We start from the raw sequence: 20,975 nt of genomic DNA, 5'->3' as shown, positions 1-20,975 counted from the left end.
GTCAGTCAGTCCGCAGGCTCTCGCAGGAGGATGGCACGGGATGTTCAGCGTATTATATTTGTAGTATTATATTATGTAAATTTGAGCCCTTTGAATTTGTTTGCATCTATTTAATTTAATGAGAGGAATTCTGTTACATTTTTTATATGGTGATGTTTTAATGAACCTCTCAAAATTAGATTACTCATCATTAAAAAAATGTCCTCATCTTTTGAAAAGAATTCACATAAATGTGACCATAGCCTTGTGCCGTACCTATAAAAGTGAAAACAGACCATTTTCACAAATTTCACATGCAAAGAAGACATTTACATAAATGGCCATAAGGTCACAATGACTTTTCCTGTAGCTCAGTGGTAAGAGCATTGTGTTAACAATGCAAGGTTATGGGTTAGATCCCAGGGGATTGCAGATACCTATGTATAAATGTATAGGATAATGCTATGTAAGTCGCTTTGGATAAAAGCGAGGAACTAGGCAGGGAAGCAAATCCATCTGCAGTATATGATTTAATTAAACAAAAAACTAATTACAAAGTAAAACAAGAATAAAGCAACAAGAAGCTGACAAATGAAACACAAGGGTTATATATACAGGATAAGATAAATGTCCACAATATAAGGGGCAAACACAGACTGGGTCATGACAGTACTGTTCTGCAATTTGATACACTCTTAAATATAAATGTTCACAGCAATGCCAATAGAAGAACCATTTTTTGGTTCCACAAAGAACCATTCAGTCAAAGATTCTTTAAAGGACAATCTCTTTCTTACTTTTTTATTACCTGAGGAACCTTTTTTCGCCACAAAGAACCTTCTGTGAAACAAAAAGGTTCTTCAGATACTAAATGTTCTTTATGGAACCAAAATAGGCCTCTTTTTTTCACACTCATCATCTGAGACCTGTAGCAGAATGTGACCCTCATTTGAAATACATTCGAATTTAAATCGGATTACTGTGAATCCATTTTGTCCAACATCATAGGGATCAAATATACCCACAATGATTATGCAATAACCTATAGTGTAAGGGAAATTATTATTCATTTAATAAACAAATACACATTTTTGAGTTTAGGGCACAGACAGTTAGCTTTAAGAGATAAATTATTGAAGTCAATGGAAAGTCCCCACCATGAAAGAAAAACAAACGTGTGTTATACATAGTTTACCCCAAAACTGTTTGATTCAAATAAATCACCCTCCGGGGACATTAGGGATGCCCTTTAATTGCTAAAGATTAATAAATAAAGTATAAATCAAGTTTTTGTGCCCTTTTCTAAAAGCAGGCTAAAAATTAAAAGTTATTGTAGGGGTGAGACTACTGTCATCACACATACAGTTTATGTCTGTATATCTCTCTATATTTGTCTATTTGCATAGCTAAATAAACATATGTGTTTCAGAGGCCTGATGAGGAGGTAGTGGTGGACCATGGTGGCACAAGCTCAGTCCTTAATATCCATTATGAGCAAGAAGAGCTAGAGGGTTGGTAAAATAAGCACAAATACATTTATTTAAAAACACATACACTAATGTGATACAGTAGGTAGTTGAAATTAATAACATTTAATCTCTCCCCCGGTCTCTCTTTTACAGGTCATAGGACTCTGTCTGTCGGTGTGCGAATGCCTATGGGCAGACAGTCTCACCGCCACCACCGTCCACACAGCTCCAGACACCGCAGGAGATCTGAGAGGATACGGTCTGGAAGTTTAGCTCAGGAAGAGGGGAACACAGAAAGTTCTATAGCTTCACACGGTGAGAACAATATTCCGAGGCCAGGAAAGCAAACACTGCAGGCTCTTTAACAGAAACATTTTTTTTCACTCACTGTATATCACACACATTGAGATAAAAAGACAAGGACTTAAAAATAAAATGAATGACAGTGGTTGGTAACTGATAGTAGTTTACTTACATAATAACTGAAATTAAGAATGGTAAGAATTATATATTGGCCATACAACATTTGAGCATACAACAGTGAGCAAATTAAACTGAGAGAAAATACTGTTTATACAGCATATAAGTATGGGTCCCTATTGTGAGTTTCCATCCATTTTGGCCTCTTGGCTGCTTTTTCTTAATTGTTCAGTCTAGTCATGCATTTAGTGTAGATAGAAGTCGTACGGTAGAATTATTTTAAATATTTTGTATTAATTTAATAAAATTGTGTGGACCATTTTGGACTCCTTACCCCACTAAAATCTAAAATGATAAAGTCATTGTAATGATAACAAAAACTGTAATCCCCCCCATTTATGGCCGTTTACATGATAACGATAACTATAAAAAATAACGTTCTTAATTCAGGAGAATAGCGGGGTTCACACCTTACGATAAATATACAGAGAACGATACCATTGGGATCACTTTCAGAATATTTTTTTCCCAGCTGAAACATACTGTCAGACAGTTTCTGGCAGATAAGATTTGACTATTGGTGATCGCAACACGTCTTTTATTTCAGAAATAAAGACTGTAGTGGTCGGAAAGCAGTGTGTTTACGGGAGGATATTATATACTGTATGTAACGCTTATGAGTCAGCAAGCTGGCAAAATATATGCTTTACAAAGGACATGAGAGCACATTTTGCCTTCAGATAGAGCATCCAGCCTTTGCTGTCATATTTTGGAGAACAGACATTTGAGAATGAAAACAAAAGCATTTACATTTATTTAGTGACTGAGAACACTGCAGCACGCAGGCTTAAAAAAATATAACGTTATTGTTATCATCCGGTGGTGTGGAAAGCAAATATAGTTATAGTTACAGTTATCTCGATAGTTATCATTATAATGTGAAAGGCCCTTAAGACTTTAGTTTATTACAGTATGTGTCCTTGCTGCTTTGTCATAGTTCTTTACTTGTCTATTTTTCCTTCTTTCAATGTCTCTTGCTCAGACACTCCATCCCAGAGGGTTCAGTTTATTCTAGGCACTGAGGAGGACGAGGAGCACGTGGCACATGAGCTCTTCACAGAACTCGATGAAATCTGTGTTAAAGATGGCAAAGATGCGGAGTGGAAGGAAACTGCTAGGTTTGCATATATTTCTGAAAGTCACTGTAAAATTAATCTAAAAAATGTAGATGTAATGTATCTCACTTAATTGACCATGAGACCATTTTGAGAAAATCTCTTTTGTTTTTGTCATTTTTCAGGTGGTTAAAGTTTGAGGAGGATGTTGAAGATGGAGGAGAAAGATGGAGTAAACCTTACGTAGCTACACTCTCTCTCCATAGTCTGTTTGAGCTACGGAGCTGTATCATTAACGGAACCGTCCTGTTAGACATGAGGGCCAACAGCATTGAGGAAATCGCAGGTCAGTCTGGGGTCAGAGGGTACGGGTGTACTGTTTTAAAAGCATATTTTTGAAACCAAGTCTGTTGTTGGTTTGCAAACATTACAGGATTAGATCATAATTTATTATGCCATAGAGGGAGTTGTTATTTAAAGTTGCAGTTTGTCATTTATTTGGCACTAAACAGAAGCCAAAGGAATCATTATTTCCCAAGCACTTTTCTCGTCTGTTTTCTGCTTTGGCCCCAAAAAACTCAGACCACAGTACAATTTGGTTACTTAAAGTTGTCTTTTTATATTAAACCGCATTATTCAATTTCTGCACCACTAGCATCACCATGCAGAATTGCTAAAACTGACGGCTTCGAAAACGATTCCTTTAGACCCTTTCGCAGTAGGTTGGACAAACATATTACTGCCGTTCATGCCTTCCGTCGATGCGGTGTTACAAATGCAAAGAAAATGCAAAGTATGAAAATCCTAAGAAAATGCAATGAACAGCTCAGGATGAACAGGATCGACAAGGTTATATTTACTGTACTTTCATTCATTCAGTACACGCCGTGAAATAAACTTCAATGTATTTGTTTGCCTACCTGAAACCTTACAGATATAGTCGCACACTCCTATTCATGTTGCTGAAACCCATTCATAACATATACTCATGGGTCCTTTAAGCGACAATGCTGTCAGCTGCACATCCCACGTTAAAGAGAGAGAGACAAGGTAAATAAGATGTGAATACAATATTTAGATTGTGTAATTATTTAATGTCAAAGACGGAGGATGCAAGAGAAGCAGTATAAGTATTTGGGAAACAAATGTATGTGATACGTTAATTCCACCTCATGTGCATGTCCCCCAATAGCTACAGTTGTTACAGCCATCAATACGTTTTTATACCTAGAGAATTTCATGTGCACACACATATCCAAAGAAATTGCTTAAATATTTTTGTACTATCGGAGCCAACGGCCTTGTGTGCAGTCCCCTGTCATATAGTATGTGCTGCAGTATCACTTCAGGTGACTAAAGAGTTATTAGCAGTACTGTACTTGAAACAAGATTAATGCCAGAGACGGACAAGGTGACCAAAAGGAGGTTGATTATTCTGTAGAGGAAATAAAGTAATGAGGGGATGAGTGAAGCTGATCAACAGCACTGCCTCAGCTCTAATTGAAATTGTGAGAGATTTAATAGAATGAGGGTCTGAGGAAGTACAATTGAAATGTTTGGCATTCCTGAAACACTGCCTTTCCTTTTACATGTACTTTGAAACATGAAGTTGGTTAGCTAAAGTTGACAGGTTTAAAATGCAGTTAGGTCTGCATTTCACATTAAAGCTGTCCAGTTTCCTGGCTAATACATTTAATAGGATGCAGGAAGGAACCGTGGGGTAAGCTTTTACACTATTGTGCTGTGATCTATTAGAAGATGTCATTTAATACATATTTTCAGTAAATACAGGTATATTCTACATTTTCTATTGTTAGTATACTTTTGTTACTGTAAATTTGTAAAGTGACTTTGAAAAAGAACTACTGAAGAATCAACTGTTCACGTTACATCACAAATCAAAGCACTTTGTGACAATGACCATGTAAATTTCCTTACTTCCTCAAGCAGACAAGATTTTGGAACATTGTCAAATCTTGTTGAGATAACATGGATCATCAGGTTTTGCACATTTTTGTAAAGCCATGCCAGCTCACACATAGGTTTCTGTTAAAACAAAAGAGGGTCATACCAAAATACTATGCAAATTATGAAATGTACATTGCAAATATTACACTTCAACAAGTCAAATGGTCTTGCCTATGATTTAATCTGTAATTAAACATTATGGATTTAATTAGAAAAATACAAAATAAATGAATTGTCTCAAACTTTTGGATCTCTCCGGATATGTAAAACGTAAAGTAAACTTACATATAATATTATTGAATACTTTTTATTTAGGAAATATAAATCATATTCCTTTCATTTTCCTGCAATGATTAACTTCCCAGAATGCACTCTGCCAAGTATTCACACAAGAGCTTTGCATGCTTATGTGTACACAATTTGTTGTTTGTAGACCTGATCCTTGATCATCAGGAGGCAGCTCATGAACTAGACGACAGCGTGAGAATGAAGGTTCGAGAAGCACTTCTCAAGAGACATCACCACCAGAGTGACAAGAAGAGGAATAACCTGCTGCCCATGGTCAAATCCCTCACTGACTCAGGCAGAAGACAGAGTGAACCTCATTCTATGGATAAGAGCAGTGAGACATATTATAGTCATTATAGACACAAAATAACTGAATCATTTACTTTAAATTTTCTTTATTAATGCGAAATAGATTTTGGAGATGTAATGTGTGGACAGCATGTCACAGATGCTGTGGACCATTGTATTAATCTTACTGAATTCCCTTAGGTTCTGCCACCTCTCCTCAGCCTCCGCCTACAAACGCAGATGTAAAGAATGGAGCAGTGCAGGATACTGGGCAGATGGATCTCAGTAAGGTACTACAACCATAACAAAAAGACAACATTATAGTTTTTGTGCCTAAAAAAAACATAAACTGTGAGGGAATTAGTTCTTCTTAATGCCAAGAATGAACAGTTGACAGTTGATGCCAAAATCGGCAAATGGCCTGATATTGAATAAGTAATACGGCTGGTTGACATCACTAATGTCGTCACATTTTTTTCTTTCTTGTTTAACACCATTCCAGCATCTATGGCTTTATTATATAAAGTAAATCCAACCTAGGCCCCTTTACTATATTTAAAGCATCAAATGGTGCTCTTTAACAGTAATCCTTCTTAAATAGTCTTTATTTTTATATACATTACACCTACTGTATATATCAGGTGCAGAGTACACCATCAGACATGGACTCTTAAAGGGACAGTCCCGGAAAAAACTTAAGCAGATAATTGTCTAGCCTTTAAACCAAACATATTAAAACTGTTTGTTTATGTTTGTGTCCCCACTTTTTACTGGATGCACTAGATGCAATTTATTGATTTACCAAGAACATCTGGGACAAACACACTCACACACACACACACACGCACACACGCACACACGCACACACACACACACACACACACATAAACACTGCCATCTGGTGAGCCTTAGAGGAACTGCAGATTGTTTGTGTAATATTATTCTAATGATCAAGGGACAGGAAATGAACAGTAATGAGCCAGAAGTCAGCCATTTAGAGTGATAGTAAGGATGGCAGAGTGCAGCCACAATCAGATTACCTTCCTGCTGTGTTACTTATCCATAATTGTCACCCAGACCAGCAGCTGTTAGTGACTAAAACCCACAGTAGTAGATTATTATTATTATTATTCTATATTTAAGCGATAAGGTATGAGAAGCAGTTCTGTGCTTCACGGCATCACACCTATCAATGTACTGTAGCTGTGATTATAATATTATATCACATAATAGCCTTATATGTAGTCTATTGCCTTGTTGCTTTCATAAAACAATTTCTATATAATATTAAAGTCACCATATTATTGAAATGGAAGATTTCTGGCTTTAAGACAAATTCACCAATTTTATTTTATTCTATCATTATTAATTATCCTTGTTCAAAGCCTGTATATGATTCTTCTGTGGAAAACAAAAGAAAATATCTTCAGAGAGATTTCGGTGGTTTCGTGTCCATACAATCAAAGTCAATAGTTGACCTTTTTCATTTACCAATGATCTTCAGAAAAGGTTTTTTTTGTGTTCTGAAGAAGAAAGAAAGTCATACAGGTTTGGAATGACATGAGGGTAAGTAATGATAGAAGGATTTTTATGTTTAGATCCCTTAAGGATGTCAATAAACTTGTGTTCTCCAAAATGTTGACAAAATGCACGCTTGGAAGATATAAGCAAGTCTCTCACTTCGATTTTGATTATTTATTTACATTTTACAACAATGAACAATCTGAACTTAAGTGTCTTATAAAATTCCAGGAAACTAAACACTACTTTAAAAAGTCTGAGGGCTGAGGAGCAACTTAGTATGCCCAATCACATATACTCATTAAACAAAGCTGTGTTTTAAGTCACTGCAGTGGGTCTTTAGGGAAAGAATATTATTACACTATCATAATTTTATTATTTAACTCTACTCAGATCTAAAATCAAAGTCAAACAAAAGCTAAAATAATAAAAAGCTTTGTGCGAGGAGTAAATGAGTCTTGGTCATGTAATGTACTAATTTAAATATATATATATATATAATATCCTCTCTCTTTTTAGGTGGACACACATTTCATGAAAAAGATACCAACGGGGGCAGAGGCTTCCAATGTACTAGTTGGAGAACTGGACTTTTTAGAGAGATCCATAGTTGCCTTTGTTCGCTTGTCTCCTGCTGTACTGCTCACAGGACTTACTGAAGTTCCCATACCGACTAGGTAGATGCTGAGGGTTTGTCTTGTACCGTGGCCGTGAAGTGCAAAACGAAACAACAAATCGCAAAACTGTAACAAATCTTAGAAGCAAAATAAAAAATCCAAAATCACAATTACAATTACAAATTTGAAAACGCAATATAAAATTTAAAAACAAAACAGCAAACCATAAAACACAACAACAAATCAGTCAAACGGGAAGAGGTGGGTCTTTTGTTGAGATGGGATAGCTACTGTTGATTGGACGAAACTCCTGTCAATCAAGATATCCAGGATGCTCACTTTGAGGAAGGACATTCATATGTGATACAGAGCAGATTCATTGATTAACATCACATTTTGTTAAAAGTTAAAATGGGCTCATATTGCATTAGGAGTTGATGTGTGTCCGGTGCGCTAATTTTTCACACTGGATGCATGAACAGAGCCTTCGCTTCACATGAGCACTGAGCACCTGTGTAACTTACCATCTGCGATTGTTTTCCCCTCACATGATACACACAATATAAGCATATAAAATGATATATACTTTTATCTGTGTCTTATGCTGTCAATCACTCTTTCACCATAACCTGCAGAGACAGATAAATGTACATATCATGTTAAACTTAAATGCTTATATTGTATGTATCATGGGAGGGGAAAACAATCATGCCATCACAGTCGCATTGCTCAGTGCTCAGGACTGAATGTCCTTCCTCATACAGTATGGTGCGTTCCAAACGGGTTATATTGGCCTCCGAAGGCCCCTTCGGGAAGGGGACACCTCACAAAACATCGCAAAAAATGACATTGTTTTTATTGCACTTTTTGCCAAGTGTATTTTAAAAAGACACATTAGGAGATACAGTTGTGTTGTTCCATCCAGAGTTTACACATCGAGAGCTTAACTCTTCAAAGGGAGTGGGCATAGGGATGATCACTTTGGTTTGGAAAGCGAAGTGTCCTCATTATATTGATTGACAGGGGTTTCATCCAATCAGCAGTAGCTATCCCATTCCAACAAAAGACCCACCTTTTCTGGTTTGACTTATTTGTCGTTGTGTTTTCTGATTTTTCTTTTTGTTTTCTGAATTGTGGTTGTGTTTTCTGACATGTTAATTTATTTCCCGAATTGTTGTTGTGTTTTATGGTTTGCTATTTTGTTTTTAGAATTGATATTGCGTTTTCAGATTGTAATTGTGATTTTGAATTTTGCTTTTAGATTTGTTATTAGTTTTGTGATTTGTTGTTTTGATTTGCACTTCACGGCCACCATAGTCTTGAATGCAGGAACCCATATTCAATTTAAAAATCATTAAAATGATGAAATATATCTGCAGATTCTTGTTCATCTTGCTTGGTCCGGATGGAAAAGCCCAGCAGTACCATGAGATTGGACGCTCAATGGCCACCATAATGACTGATGAGGTCATTGCTAAACACAATATTTTACACTAGTTCTTCTGATATTATTATACATCATATATGTTAGATTAAAACATGATTAAATGTTAGGCATTCTTCAATATAATTATGTTGGTCCATCTTTAGATTTTCCATGATGTTGCATACAAGGCAAAGGACAGGAGTGATTTATTGGCCGGTATAGATGAGTTTCTAGATCAAGTAACAGTTTTGCCTCCAGGAGAATGGGACCCTTCTATACGCATTGAACCGCCTAAGAGTGTCCCTTCACAGGTATAGAAAAAACAATGACACAAATGTTCAAAGAATATTGTATATAATACACTTTTCAGTAACATTAGACTTCTGTTTTGTTTACTGTAAGCGATCGATTATTATACAGTATAGTATGTTAAATGGTCTGTTTTATGGAACAGGAGAAAAGAAAAATGCCGGGAGTTTCAAACGGAACAGCTGTTCAAGGCGAGGATGAACAGCATGGGGAACATAGTGGACCAGAACTACAGAGAACTGGGAGGTGTGTGTTATGTGGCTTAAATGTGTGATCCATTCTTAAGGATAGGAGAAATGTTTTCCTGTTTAAATGGATAAACTATATTGATGACTCATTTTGCATTATGCTGATTTGTTTTTTAATAAAATGCTCTTCCAAATCAGAATGATGCCTCTCTATCTTCTCACTTTCATAGGTTGTTTGGGGGACTAATTCTTGATGTGAAGAGAAAAGCTCCATTTTATCTAAGAGATTTTAGAGATGGTCTAAGTTTGCAGTGTGTGGCATCATTCCTGTTCCTCTACTGTGCCTGCATGTCACCAGTTATTACTTTTGGAGGACTTCTGGGAGAGGCTACAGAAGGACGTATTGTAAGCACACTTTTGCATTTGTGTGAGCCAAAGTGATGCAAAAAGCCAATGCATATGACTTGATGATATTGTTTTGTTCTAAGTAAAGATAATCTTGATATCTGAAATGCTAGTATAAGAGACTAAAACACAGCAGTATTATAATGAAATAAGTGATATTTGTGTCTGTTTGTTTGTGTCTGTCAGAGTGCGATTGAGTCTCTGCTAGGAGCCTCCATGACTGGAATAGCATACTCTCTGTTTGCTGGACAACCTCTAACTATACTGGGCAGTACTGGACCTGTTCTTGTGTTTGAAAAGATCCTCTTCAAATTTTGCAAGTCAGTTAACCAGATCAAGTGTTAACATTCATTTAGTTTCTTTGTTAACACTCATTTTACAAGTTCACCTGTCAGTCTAAATAGATAAAGTCTTGACCTGCCCCATGTTAAGGCTCCTCCTGAAGCTACATTTAGAACTTCATTCATGGTTCATGGATTTGCTACTCAGAGTAAACTATGCATTGATTATAATGGAAATAAATGACACAAAAATATTATTTATTTTAAACACCTTATGACCTGCTAGATATGTTTTAGCTTCCTAAACCTAAGCCAAATAAAGTCACTGTTGCTTTTAGAGGATGTGGAATATATTTAGCTATTAAATATTCATATCAGATAGATCTGTTTCACATCTGCAGTGTTTTTGCTGCTTAAATTAACACAGAGAGGGCGATTTACCTCCAGATGGTAACTAGTCAGATTGAACATCGCTTATAGGACCTATAACCCTCAATTGTTCTTTCTCTGTCTCTGTAGAGACTATGATCTCTCTTACCTGTCCCTGCGCACTTGCATTGGTCTCTGGACGGCGTTCCTCTGTCTGATTCTCGTTGCGACGGACGCCAGCTCTTTGGTCTGTTACATCACACGTTTTACGGAGGAGGCTTTCGCTTCACTCATATGTCTCATCTTTATTTACGAAGCTCTGGAAAAACTTTTGCATCTTAGAGAGCTGTACCCCATTAACAGACACGGAGACCTGGACAAACTCACACTGGCCTTGTGAGTATACATGGATATACACACACATGCATGCATCCTTATTGTACCAGGATCTCAACACTGTGTTGTGTGCTATCAGTTGCAGGTGTGCAGAACCTGATAATCCCAGTAATAACACATTAGAACAGTGGAGTCAGAGGAACATCACATCCACTTTGGTTCCATGGAGCAACCTCACTGTATCGGTACCTCAACCTCGTATCCTCATATCTCAGCACTATGTCTGCAATGAGTGTACAAATGTTTTGTTTTGTTTTATACTGACAACTAGTGCCATAGATGGGGCATTACACAAGATTGTTAACAGGACCATTGTAGAAAAAACACTTAATTTGAAATTCTCTACAACCCTAAATCATTGCTTTGTAACCTCAGGCTCTGAAAGGAACACTTTTTATAGATTTGAATAACATTGTGATATCACAGAACAGTTAACCTTGGAACTAGCTGTCTAAATCTACAGTAATTCCCCGTGAGGTGAATGTGATCTAAAACTGCACATAAAATTAAAACCCACACACTGAACAATCTGACATCCTGTTATTCACTTCCTATTCCATAACCGCAGTGTGGTCTTATTTCACAGTGTAGTCTCACACAGATTGCATTTAGGACTAATCCTATTTGCACATTTGAGTCAGCGCCTCGGCTGCCAGTACAGTTTAACAGGAGCCAAACTCTTTCAATATGTGTGTGTAGGAGTGCTTAGATCTTCACGGTCATTTTATTGGAACATCGTGTGGACACCATGGTCCCTACACCCCCGATGTTCTCTTCTGGTCGGCCATCTTGTTTTTTGGTACCTTCTTCCTGTCAAGCTTTCTTAAACAGTTCAAGACTAGCAGATACTTTCCAACACGGGTGAGGCCAAAATGCTCATTTACAAATGCGTAGTGTGTGCATATAATCTGTAGTGTATGCATATAGCATATACTCCCTGTAATTACAGGTGCAGGAGTTTCACATGAAATAAAGGCATTTGTTTGTTGTTGTGATGAAGGTACGGTCAGTGATCAGCGATTTTGCCGTGTTCCTCACCATTGTTCTCATGGTCCTGATTGATTACATCATTGGAGTTCCATCGCAAAAATTACAAGTACCCAGTAAATTTAAGGTATGAATTGATTAAACATTTGAACAAAAACACATGATTTGTTTTTCGGGGTCCAGCACAACACATACAATTAAATTCAATGTTTGATGAAGGTTTAATCGAGTGTGCTATAAATATTAACTTCACATTCATATTCTCCTTTTAATTACATTTTTTATTATGTTCTGCTATAGGCTATTTGGTTAATGCAGTTATCTTCTGGGATTTCTTGTGAGATTCGGTTGATGTTATGTTTTGCAGCCGACACGCGACGACCGTGGCTGGCTGATAAACCCTATTGGGCGAAACCCGTGGTGGACCGTTCTGATAGCTTCAATACCAGCTCTTCTCTGCACCATCCTCATTTTCATGGACCAACAGATCACTGCAGTCATAATAAACCGCAAAGAACACAAACTACAGGTATGGAGGCTAAGCGTTTAGTGTACCCTTTACAGATGATGCGTGTGTATGCTGATCTTTAAAAAATGAGTACTCTATCGACACAGAAAGGCTGTGGGTACCATTTGGACCTTCTGATGGTTGGAGTGATGTTGGCTGTTTGCTCCATTATGGGGTTGCCCTGGTTTGTTGCGGCAACTGTGTTGTCGATATCCCACGTCAACAGCCTGAAGCTGGAGTCGGAAAGCGCCGCCCCAGGAGAGCAGCCTAGATTTCTGGGTATTAGAGAGCAGAGACTGACTGGTTTGGTCATTTTTCTTCTGATGGGTTGCTCTGTCTTTATGACTGGAGTATTACAGGTAAACTCACATCTTATGTTATGTATTACATACTGTAAAGTAACCAAGTGATAAATGGATACTTGAGACACATTTAAAAACACCCAAAAATAAATATTCTGTCATCATTTATTGACACTTATGTCATCAAACAAAATGTATATGACTTTCTTTTGTGGAACAGGAAGGGTGATATTTTGAGAAATGTCTCTATAGTTGTGTATCCATACAATGGATGTCAATGAGGACCAATGACGTTTGGTGATCAGCGTTCATCAAAACATGTTCTATGGTATTGAGAAAAATAAAGTCAGAAAGATTTGGAATGACTTGATAAAGATAAATTTTTAATTTTTGGGTAAACTATCCAGACTTTTCCAAGCCTGAATGAATTCTGGTTATTTATTTAGCATGAACTATTTTGACAACACTTCAGAGTTGGCTGCAATGCCAACAGGTGTTAACAACAACAGCCCCACACTTCTGGCAGTTTTGCATCAGTCGTTGGATAAGATTAAGGGGTTTCATTTTTTACAGACCAACAAGATACTGAACCTATATACTTTACATACTTCTGAATATAAACAATTTATAATTATTTTATTTTTAATTCATTAACAAACAGTACTATAATGCTTTTAAGGTGTTTGGTAAAAATGTAGTAAAAATAATGAGGGTACTCCAAGGTTGCCACTGTGTCACAATTCCTATTTTTTCAATAGTTTCTCACCAAAAATAATGTTTTCGAGCCATGTGGCTCTTCATCAAACAATACACAATACAAGACTTTATACAGCAGAAATGCATCACATTGACCAAACCACAAGACAAGAAAAAAACAGCACCATAGTGATGTCAATAGCATCTTTGTCTCAGCCTCAGACGTCCACGATCCGTTGGTATGAACCTCACTGGCATTACATATTTTTATTTCCCTGTGAATGTGGACCTATTGTGAGTGTGTGTTTGTTGTCTGATCAGGGGCGTGATTTGGGTATAGCAGGGGTTACCCTATCTTGGCTGTGGCACGAGTGTCTGCCGTACCTTGGCCTTAGGTAAATTGATGGCACTTGGTCTGATGGAGATTAGATTAGATTAGATTCAATTTTATTGTCATTACACATATACAAGTACAGAAAATGTAGTTTAGGTCTAACCAGAAGTGCAGTTAGCAAGTGCAGGATATACAGTTAGAATAAATACAGAATACAATAGTGAGAATATAATACAGTGGGCATGGACTATAAAAATATTTTGCAGTAGGTGTGTTCTATGAAAATATGACAGTAGGTATATACTATGAACAATATATACAGATGACTATATACTATGAACATTAATGTACAGGTGGATATGAACAGATAATAATTTAGACTAAAATAGTGCAAGTGACTTAGGTATGCATAAATTATTGACATTGGCTATTAAAGTTGCAGTGCAATAGGTGAGTTAATGCAGTTGTTGAAGTTGCAGTTATTACAGTTACGGTGCAGTATATGAGTTAATGCAGTTATTAAAGTTACGGTGCAGTATATGAGTTAATGCAGTTAATAGGTTGCAGTCCAGAAGATGAGTTAATGCAGTTAATAAGGTTACAGAGCAGTTGATTAGTTAATGCAGTTACTGAAGTTACAGTGCAATTGATGAGTAGATGCAGTTAATAGAATTACAGTGCAGTAGATAGGTTAATGCAGTTATGGAAGTGGTCCATTAGTGCAAATGAGCATTCAGTTAAATATTCCTGGTGTGCAAGTGAGCAGTATAGAGTGCAAATGATGCTGTGTGTGTGTAAACAGTCCGGTAGAGCAGATAACATAAAGTACTGGTGTGTACAGTTCAGTCATGCATGCAGCCCTGTAGTGCAATGTAAACAATGTAAACAATGTTGTAGCAGCATTGGAGTTAAGGGTATTAGAGGTAGTGGAATCAGTGAGGGGCAGAGTTCAATAATGAAACAGCTCTGGGAAAAAAGCTGTTTCTTAGTCTGCTGGTTCTTGTCCGGAGGCACCGGAAGCGCCTACCAGAAGGCAGGAGAGTAAACAGTCTATGAGCAGGGTGAGAGGAGTCCTTGAGAATGCTGCGAGCTCGACGCAGACAGCGTTTCTTCTGGATGTCCTCAATGGCAGAAAGTGTAATCCCTGTGATGCGCTGGGCTGTTTTCACCACCCGCTGCAGTGCCTTGCGCTCAGCAACAGAACAGTTCCCGTACCAGACTGTGACACAGTTGGTCAGGATGCTCTCTATCGTGCAGCGATAGAAGTTCACCAGGATAGTTGAAGACAGTTGGTTCTTCTTCAGAGTCCTCAGAAAGAAGAGACGCTGGTGAGCCTTCTTGAACAGGCATGAGGTGTTGGTGGTCCAGGACAGGTCCTCCGAAATGTGAGTCCCCAGGAACTTAAAACTGGAAACACGTTCAACAGCCATTCCATTAATGTGGATGGGGTCGTGTGTGTCTCCTTTCGCCTTCCTGAAGTCCACGATGATCTCCTTTGTCTTGGAGGTGTTAAGGAGCAGGTTGTTGTCTGAGCACCATATGGCCAGGTGCCGGACCTCCTCCCTGTAAGAAGTCTCATCGTTGTTGCTGATGAGACCAATCACTGTTGTATCGTCTGCAAACTTGATGAAGGAGTTAGATCCGTTCACAGGCCTGCAGTCGAGTGTGAAAAGGGAGTAGAGAAACGGCTTGAAGAGCCACATGGCTTGAAGTGGTGTGCTGACTTTTTGTGATACTGTACAAAATAGAATGATCAGTTGATAAAATAAGTTATAAGTACACATATTTTTTTATTTATTTCCAAAGAATCACATTGTTTGTTTGTGGATGCCACTTTATTGGTTATTTTCTTTTGAATGCAATAATGTTCTGTATACATTTCTTTGTGGTGCTTTTTTTACTACCATAGCGAAAATAAATATTACATGGGAGTCAAAGGGGCGAGATCTGCTTGGCTAATGACATTCTTACAAATAACTTCCTTTGTGTTTAGCAGAACAAAGAAATGTATACAAGTTTGAGAAAATTATGACAGATTTTCATTTTTGGGTGAACTATCCCTTTAAGTTTCCAGTTATCTATAAGGCAACTGTTACTGGGTCGTTGACAAATAAACCTTAAATGTGTTCTATGGTGCGATAAAAACAATTTAGATAAATCTCTGTCATGCTATTATATATTATATTATCATAAAAAATAAAACAAATATATTATTATTAACAGTTTGTTTTCTAAATATTTGCTATGTCACACCATAGGACACATGCCATGACATTTATGCCTGTCATTTCCCAGTTCATTCCAATGTCAGTGCTCTATGGTGTTTTCCTGTACATGGGAGCATCATCTCTGAAAGGAATACAGGTAGACACTTCACCTGACACTTCCTTTGAACATACACATGCACAACCACACAACATTCACTCATCAGTCTCTCTCTAATATCTCCCAGTTCTTTGACCGTCTCAAGTTGTTTGCCATGCCGGCGAAACACCAGCCAGACTTTATCTATCTACGGCATGTTCCTCTGAGGAAGGTTCACCTGTTCACTCTGACCCAACTTACCTGCCTTGTGCTGCTCTGGGTCATTAAAACCTCCCCTGCTGCGATCGTCTTCCCTATGATGGTACGACTCTAAGCATGAGCGAGTATACTGTGTGTGTGTCAAACTGGTGACCACGGGCTCAGGAACGCTGTTCTTATTTTTTAAAATGTTGGTGCCATTGTCACTTTTAATAGCACAGTATAATCTCTTTGACTGATTTCTTGTGCACACAGGGTGATGGACTCTTAAAATATGTTTGTTCTGCAGGTTTTAGCACTAGTGTTTATCCGGAAGCTGCTGGATTTCGGTTTCTCCAAGCGAGAGCTCAGTTACCTTGATGATGTGATGCCTGAGAGTAAGAAGAAGAAATTGGATGATGATTCCAAAAAAGCAGAGGAGGTACCACCATTGTGTAATAAAGTAGTTCTGAAACTGGGTTCAGTAGATTAAAGAGAAATCCAGTAACTATTTGTTGTTTTTATTTGAGTAGCAGGAGTCACAAGAGATGTTGGTTGATGACAGTGATAAAGAAGATAAAAATACAGTGCAGATCCTAATGGAGAGCAAACCTATACACTCTACACCCAAAACCCCAGACCCCAGGTAAACCCCATGAGATGTGATGTCATATGTGAGTGTTTTTATCCAGAGTGAAATTGTATTGATGGATATTGGAAGGTTCTGATGATTATTTGGGTTAATTTAACCCTCTTCTTGTTTGGACAAAATAATATGAACACTTTTATAGGGGTTTATAATTGTTTAGGCTAATGTGAAAAACAAACATACAACATGTTGTAACTATAGACCGTTTCATCGGACATGCGCGTCTGGACTGCAGCTTATTTGTGGTCTGTGTTTGTTCATCGGTCTGGATAGAAATATAACTTTTTCTATTTATATTATTTCATTTATGTTCATATTAATTAATATGTTATAATAATTTGTATAAAATAAAAGATTTGTTAAATGTTGTTGTATGTTGTTGAATGGTTCCTGTAGTTTAGTCGCATTTAAAGAAACCGCATGGGACACCGACGTCTAGTAGTTGAGCTCGGTATGGTCTAACTTCCAAATACTGGAGAGACTAAACTGTTGTTTTATTGCGAGAAGTTATAAAGCTGTATTAAATGCAACGGTGGTCCATCCAGTGTTCACATTATTTTGTCCACCGGCTATATGTTTAGTTTGAATCTTGTCCGTTTTCAGTTCACTGTGCATGTGAAATGTTAAACATTTGGCTTTGTGATACAATTTTTTCCCTGAAATTCCTCTCTTAATGTTTTGTTTAATATAATTGTCTTATAATGCCCTTCGTAAAGGTAGGGCCCAACTGCACCAGAGTGGCCACATAGTGTTTTTTTTTATTGTGTATTAACAGATATTCTTACACTTACCTCTCTGCTTTTCCCCTCGTTGCTCCTCTTGTCTCCTGTGTCTTGTTGTCAAGGACTGATCCCTCTGATATTAATATATCTGATGAAATGTCTAAAACTACTGTATGGCAATCCCTCAATTCCAATCACAAGGATACAGCACGCTCAAGTACACATAAAAAGGCAAGCACACTCTCTCCTTCGTAAATTTCACGTGTTGCTTGTTGTCCCATCTCCCTGTATTTCCTTTCTTTCCCCTCTGTATTACCTGTCGCCATATCTCACATTATGATGACAAGGGTACTACAGTGCTATAAAGTTTATTTGTTTGGAGATGTAATGGTTGTTGTTCTGTTGTTCTGTCCTCACAGGAGATACTGTGAAGTACTTCCACAAACTGAAGTTACGTACTTGGCATCGGTTGTTTAAAATTCTGTCAGTCATATGCTATAAATATACATATATACATATATTATTAACTCTTTCCCGCTATTTTACACACACACACACACACACACACACACAAAAGTAGTACTGTACAGTAAATGACCCCAGTCTGATTTATAGCTGTGTGAGTGTGGTGTGATGTACAGGTGTGTTAATATGTGTGAACGTTTGTGCATAGAGGAGAACACACTCCAATCAAATCCAGGCTATTTTTAATGTTTCATTCAGTTTTAGCAAATGTTGATGTCTCTGTGCTTTGCTGTTTAGTGTTGCGTGTCTATTTTTTGTTAATTGTCTCATTCTCATTCGTAGAATAATTGACTAAATGTTTTAGCTGTAAACTTGCTGAAGATGTTATTGTATATTTATGCCTTGTTCATCAACCAAACAACAAACAATAAGTATGTGTGTTCAGGCCAATCGGCTGATCAGAATAATAACCTCAGTTTGGTATAAATAGCCGTCAGTTATATAAGACCAAATTGCCCATGAACCAAATCAGTCCTTATCTCGTAAATATAATATTTTTATTGAGTGTGTTGTATTGAAACTTGTTAATACTGAGCAATAAATGGCTTTTATGTAGTTAGGACACCAGGCACACTGATGGATAAGTATGAACTTGAGGTTTCTTTGTCACAGGTGTTTTACCATCCTTTTTCAATCAGTAAAAACTGAATATAGACCAGGAAACGTAAGTCTCGGGGGCACCAAGTACAAAAAACTATGATGGTAAACTGTATTGTTCAGGCTTATATTTTAAGGTCCTTTCCGGTCAGTAGCCCCAGTATTAAGCCATATCCTTTAGACTACCTCCCCACATGGTTGCTGCACTGAAAGAGGTAAAAATGTGGTTTAACCTTTTAACCTCAGTAAAGTTAAACTTTATTTACAGTTTTTACTTTGTGTAGATATTTACTGATATGATTTTATATTTTGAAATTAGTATATAGTTATATTATTATAATACTATATTATTGTATATTTAGAATTATCCTATATATTATAAGAACTTTCTGATGCACGGCACATGATATGAATCAGTTACATTTCTTATAAGACCAATTTTCTGTAAAAGTGGTAATTTTAGTCTCACTTCAGGTAGCAGGAGGTCAATTCAGTATGTAATTTGCTTTTGAATGTCGAGAAATGCTGAATGTTCCCAGCGCTACGCTACTCAATAATCTTTATTGTTCCATTCATGGTCTTGAATACAGAAATGTTATCCCTAAGTTGATTATAAATGTTATGGTAATGCTGGGATATACTCAAAGAGAATGTCACACCAATAAATTGGAGCTTTTCTGAATGATATTTGAATTGTTGGCCGTGTCTATGTGTTTGCAGATGAACCTGTGCGCAGTTATTAGAGCCAATTTGATATTACATTGATTTTATATTACTTTTTGTCCCATTTAAATCAATTACAGATTGTTTTTTCAACTCTGCTTTACAATTCATTGCAGGTATTTATTGTCAGGAGTAAAGAAAAAATTTGAATTCTGGAGCGAGATTGTCTCTAATGTTTATAATAAGTTATATGTCAATGGCTTTTACACACTTTTGTCTTTCCCAGTTTAGTTTTTTTTCAGTGTTTATGAGGATAATAAAAATAATGGAGTAAGAAAGCTTTAAAGAATCTAATAAATATTGCTATCAAGCTGAGCAAATGTTTAATGCTTGGTGAAGAAAACAACAGTGTAATATTGTACAAATAGTTAATAACATTCATTTCTAGTGTTAGATTCATTAAAATGTATCAAATATAATTTATTTATTTAGTTTTGTTGGTATCTGAAAACAAAGCCCTGCCCTCACACACGTGGTAGTACAGAATAAGAAACGCCAAACGCTTTAGCGCATTTCATTGGCTTTACTTTTTCACAAAGAGGGATTGCTTGGAAGCTCAGAGGTCGTGAAATGGCAAACGCAGATCAGCCTGACGTAAGTAATTCTTAACAATTACTTATCATTTGACTAGTAAAATGTACGTGGGGCTGACATTTCAACTGTCTTGCAAACCTTAAGAAGGATGGGCAGATTAAAGATCATGTGTAAATAATTTTTTAAAAGGTAAACTATGTTTTTTTGGCATGCCCTTGCTTTCAGATTGAGAAGAAAAAAATACTGCACAGAACTCATAAAATTGTGGATCAAAATTTAAGTAAATTAAAGTAAGATTAATATTATTGTTGTTTATCGCTTTAAATATTTTTTATAAGCATTGCACAGAATACTTCAAAATAAATATGGTCACATGTTGTTCTAAATGAACCATATCAACTTTATCTTTACAGAATGTCTTTTGTGTGGGAAGGAATTTACGTGGTCGGAATGCGGTCAGTCATGATGGACACATTGGCATTAAAGATCTCAGCATTAAGATTGAGAAAAATGCATCTAAAATATTAAATGATTTTGCCAAAATACATATAAATTATAAACTTAAGATCTTGGAATACCTGTCTAAAATAATCCCTAACTATCCAACCCCTGTTGCATTTCATATCTCTGAGGTGACTCATGTCACTGACGAATACAGTTTGCGGCAAATCTTGGACTCAGGGGGATTCCAGGGTTTTGGAAGAAGCAATGATAAGTTTTCGTGGTGGAGTCTGAAGATTGACGATGAGAGCATAAGTGCTGCTGAACAGCATTATCTAGAGGACACGTTTCCAAACAGAACCCGAGAGCAAAGAGAAAGGCAGAAGCCGTTCCTGAATAAATTCACAACATCACCT

At 37.0% G+C, this 20,975-nt stretch overlaps 1 protein-coding gene across 1 annotated transcript; it reads left to right on the top strand.

Annotated features, from left to right (window-relative positions):
• Positions 1-1,606: 1,606 nt before the first annotated feature.
• slc4a8 (solute carrier family 4 member 8) lies at positions 1,607-18,170 on the top strand (the record flags this gene model as incomplete). Its single annotated transcript, XM_079461022.1, has 23 exons — positions 1,607-1,763; positions 2,911-3,046; positions 3,169-3,329; positions 5,385-5,573; positions 5,729-5,817; positions 7,568-7,725; positions 9,045-9,132; positions 9,256-9,402; positions 9,546-9,646; positions 9,819-9,993; positions 10,180-10,313; positions 10,794-11,039; positions 11,119-11,224; positions 11,739-11,900; positions 12,040-12,153; positions 12,394-12,555; positions 12,642-12,893; positions 16,162-16,230; positions 16,319-16,492; positions 16,679-16,810; positions 16,902-17,014; positions 17,862-17,970; positions 18,159-18,170. The coding sequence occupies exons 1-23, from the start codon at positions 1,631-1,633 to the stop codon at positions 18,168-18,170; spliced, it is 3,162 nt and encodes a 1,053-aa protein (XP_079317148.1). The 5' UTR covers positions 1,607-1,630.
• Positions 18,171-20,975: the final 2,805 nt, after the last annotated feature.

The sequence above is a fragment of the Barbatula barbatula genome (assembly GCF_947034865.1).
Source record: "Barbatula barbatula genome assembly, chromosome: 7".
Lineage (NCBI taxonomy): Eukaryota > Metazoa > Chordata > Actinopteri > Cypriniformes > Nemacheilidae > Barbatula > Barbatula barbatula.
The sequence above is the reverse complement of the archived record's forward strand: the minus strand, read 5'-3'. Positions and strand labels throughout refer to the sequence as shown.